General features: G+C 42.1%; 1 protein-coding gene across 1 annotated transcript in view; it reads left to right on the top strand.

The window, feature by feature from the left end:
• LOC103396148 (phosphatidylinositol 4,5-bisphosphate 3-kinase catalytic subunit alpha isoform-like) overlaps window positions 1-2,458 on the top strand; it is a 13,734-nt gene extending 11,276 nt beyond the window's left edge. Inside the window, 2 exon segments of the mRNA XM_008334132.3 lie at window positions 1-52; window positions 541-2,458. The exon segment at window positions 1-52 is cut by the window's left edge and continues 30 nt beyond it. Coding sequence (XP_008332354.1) covers window positions 1-52; window positions 541-811 — 323 coding nt within the window. The 3' untranslated portion in view covers window positions 812-2,458.
• Window positions 2,459-4,257: the final 1,799 nt, after the last annotated feature.

Raw genomic sequence — 4,257 nt, 5'->3', positions numbered from 1 at the left:
TCGTCATCAGTAAAGGAACCCAAGAGTGTACAAAAACAAGGGAGTTTGAGAGGTAACGAAAACAACACAACAACAAACAAGCAACGGGGGGCATCACGTTTGGGTTGAATGATGAATGTAAAATAACGACACTACTCATGTGACGTTGTGAAGTACACTTGACATTAATCGCTTGTACCTCATTAGTCTTAGCCTGGAGGTTACATGGGTAAACAGTGGTGAGTGTCATTCATGCGCAAACACACTGTAGCACATTTGTTATTGGCAAAATATTCAAAGAGTTCATCATGAAGTAAATAGAGTTTTAAACACAAAAGCCTATCCTAACTGGTGTTCACCTGTTACATTTCTAAGTGTTAGCATGTATCTGGTTTTGGAGGCTGCAGTTACATTTCTAAGTATTAGCATGTATCTGGTTTTGGAGGCTGCTGCTCCACAAATCAAAAAAACAAGTCTTGGATTTTATCAACTGACGCTGAGCTGTGCCCCGACATTTTCATGATTTTATTATTTTCTCTCCGGTAACTCCTGTCTCTGAAGATTCCAGGAAATGTGTTACAAAGCTTACCTGGCCATCCGGCAGCATGCCAACCTCTTCATCAACCTCTTCTCCATGATGCTGGGTTCCGGGATGCCCGAGCTGCAGTCGTTTGACGACATTGCTTACATCAGGAAGACCCTGGCCCTGGACAAGACGGAGCAGGAGGCCCTGGACTACTTCATGAAGCAGATGAACGATGCTCACCATGGCGGCTGGACCACAAAGATGGACTGGATTTTTCACACAATACGACAGCACGCCATGAACTAAATTGGAGCGTCTAAGGTAAAAAAAAGAACAGCGTAAGACTGGGGCAATACCAGCACATCAATAACCAAAAGAGAAGCACCTAAACACACCACGGCGTGCTTAATTTTTCTAAAAGCATTTGATTTTGAAGTAAAACGTTCCAAGACCTGTTTCATGGGGACGAAGTCCCTTAATTCTCCCATTTCCTTCAGGTGTCTGAATATCTACTCCACGCTCCATGAACCTTTCAGACGGCAAGGACTTTTCTTTCACGAGTCTTCTTGAGAAGTGTAACTGATCTCCACTACAGCGACCGTCTTCGGACAAATACCTTTTCTACTTTCTAACCCCTACGGTCGGTAGCATCGTCAAGTAGTTCACCTCAAACACAGCTGCTGTCCCCCTAAAGATGAACTCGTTCTTTACACACACACACACACTACGTCATTTTGAAGATTAAAGAAATATGGCTACGCGCGGCCGACCAACTGACACACGGGAGAAGAGCTATGGGATAATCGTCACGGAAACGACACTACGAGTACGCAAAAGAAGGTGGACACGTTAGAAACGCTTCGTTTTCCTTATTAACATTTTTTTTAAGACATCACAACAGTTCAACTGACCTTTGTACAGAGTTATACACAGAGATTTGTTTGCATTTGGTGCACATATTCCTTTTTAAGTCTATTTTCTACTGAGCCAAAGTACTACATGTGTAAAAAAAAAACCCACTACTCGGCAGTCTTATAGTAGTCAGTACTATTCCAAGTCTCGTGTACTCATCGCACTGGTCGCTGCAGTATTGTTTTGTTCTGTCTATCAGTATTACCATTATTGTGCGTGTCAGACCACATGGTGTCCATCATCGACTCGGTGACACAGTTGAGACGTTAACGGACCGCAGAAATGTTCTCCTGAATGGGTCTTATGTCGTCCATCGGGAACTGCGGGGGAACCAGGACCTACAGTGTTCCCCGTCGTGTGCTGTGCTGTTACACTATGCAAGTTGGATCCTAATATGTACTGTTAAAAAAAAAAAAGATGTCAGAGTTAAGTGAGAGGAGCCCAGATCTCCCGACCTGCTCTTATAGAGGGATGTTTCAGGACTTACGTACTGACGGTCCGTTGTACACGGAGCAGTATTAGCCTCTGGTTAGAGGTGAAGTTCAGTCAATTTCAACACAACTCTGCTATTTAGGATCACTCAACGTTGGCTCCAATGTGGACTAAATTGTGAAATTGTTATAGTCTTGTGATCACAGCCTGGTTGGCATTCTGGAAACATGGTGCTGAGAGGTGGATCTTGCTTTTTTTTTTTTTTTTTTTAGCTCTTTACATACTAAAATTATTATTACAAATGTAATGCAACATATTCAGCAAGAGCAAAAAGACACACCTTTAGCATTCAGAATTAAGGTACAGGTTTATCATGACAGGTTATACTCGGCGCTGAGCATCCCTACGCATCGGTATCGGCTCGGCATTAGTCAAAATTTCAGGATTGAGTATCGAAAATAAACGACTATAACAGTGGAGAGGGACGCTGTCCCCTCAGCAACAGCAGCATGCTTAGCAGACCGTCTGCATAATCACATGACCTTCTGCATTATGTTGAGTTTTTACTTTAATGCAATATACATATATATGTTTGTGAGAATAGCGTCTGGGTTGGTGGTGTGAAAAGGTTTGGGACATTTGCTCTGGAGCAGCACAGTTGCGGAAAGCATCGTTAGCTGTTAGAATTTTCACACGAAAAGAGGCACAAACGATAGATCTGTCGTAAAAAGGGCATCTAATACCTTAGTGTTGGAACCAGCAACCCCACGTCAGGGTTTCCTTTCGGTTCCTTTTGTTAAAGTGCAAACCAGACAGGAGATTGCAGCGAGGTGTCCATCAGAAAAGCTGGTTGCTGTTTAAAAAAAAAAAAGATGGATTTGGAAAGATCTCACAAAGACTCCAACTGTTAACTTTTCACTGTAGCTCGGTGAGATTTTTTTCCAACTTGGCTCAGGGAGTGAAAAAAAAAATTGTAGTATTTCTGCGGGAGTCTGCAGTGTTTTGTGTTCTTCCAGACGAGGGAATAGCAGTACAGTTCTTCCAAAGTAACTACTGTGACTGCAGCAGAACAACCACAGTCGATATCAGCTGTTAGGAACTCTAGGGGATGAAACAGGAGGAGAAAAGAGGACTGGTGAGTCCCTTTACAAACATTGTTTATTCTCTTCTAGAACAGTGCTAGAAAAAAGTGTTCATGTTGCACAAGATTTGGGAAAAAGAAATACAGTTTTTCGGCTTGTTAGCGTATAAAGCAAGAATAAGCAGACGGCCCACAGGACTTAGGATTAAGGATGTTTTTATCCCGACTGTTAGTCCAGTTCTATAGCTTGAATCACTATAGGAAATAAGAGTCGTGTCTGAGTTCAACACCAACATGGTCGTTCTCTGTACAAGATGGGATTCCTTGCTTTTAAGTACGAGTTTTGATCTAGTCCCAAGCCAGGTCCCAGGGGTTTTGAACTCTGAAACAAAAGTGTTTGAATGCAGGTCAAGTCACAAGTTATGGGCCGACGGTACTGACAGTCCTCAGTGACCTTGGACTACATTGACAATTTTTTGCTACTTTAACAAACCCTGCCTTTGCTTCTTACCAGGTCTCTTGCAATTTAAAGCCATCTGTAAAATATTAATATGTCAACGTTTGCTTCAGTCTCCTTAGATGTCCTGTGAACAGATCTGCTCTCACGGATCTATGAGAATCCAGGTCCTGAAGGAAAGAAAAAAAAAAAGAAAAGCAGTAACCTAAGTGAATTTCAAAGTGTCTTTTTCATCATCACCCTAACGTATGGAAGAATAATATACCTTGTAGTTTCCTGCTGCAGGGAGACGAGCATAAGAGAGGTTAGTAAATGTTCCAGCTTCGCCAAGTATCACTCGACACTACGGTTTCCTGGTCACTCGATTTTTTTTCTTTTAACCCGTTTATGGTATAAAAATGCTCAGGAAACTGATCCTATTAAGACGCAGGAGCTTCTGTACCGGAGACAGAGCAGTGGGCCGGACCCAAACTGAAAAGATCAGATCTTGCCCTCATCTTCTGAAAAAAAAAAAAAACTCCATCTGAAATATGTTGAAACTTGTTATGATTGTTTTCTGTTTCTTCCACAGCGTTATGCATGAGCCCCCCCACCCCCGTGTCCCCTCTTTTTTTTTTGTTTTTGACCTGTTACTTGAACTGCATGTATACAAATGTCCTTGTTACTTGTGTGGGGTACAACAAAGTCACAATGAAGGTAACAGATACTGATACTGCTACTGCTACTACACGTGTATATGCTTTCCTTGAATAACTACAGAGGTAATATATTTTTGTATTTTTTAAAATGTACGCAGACTAGTGCGAATGTGTGTGTATGTAACTGCTAACCACACTCTGCGCAGCGGTGGTGTAAAACATGTACAGAAAG

This window comes from Cynoglossus semilaevis, chromosome 20, assembly GCF_000523025.1.
Source record: "Cynoglossus semilaevis isolate Cse_v1.0 chromosome 20, Cse_v1.0, whole genome shotgun sequence".
Lineage (NCBI taxonomy): Eukaryota > Metazoa > Chordata > Actinopteri > Pleuronectiformes > Cynoglossidae > Cynoglossus > Cynoglossus semilaevis.
The sequence above is the reverse complement of the archived record's forward strand: the minus strand, read 5'-3'. Positions and strand labels throughout refer to the sequence as shown.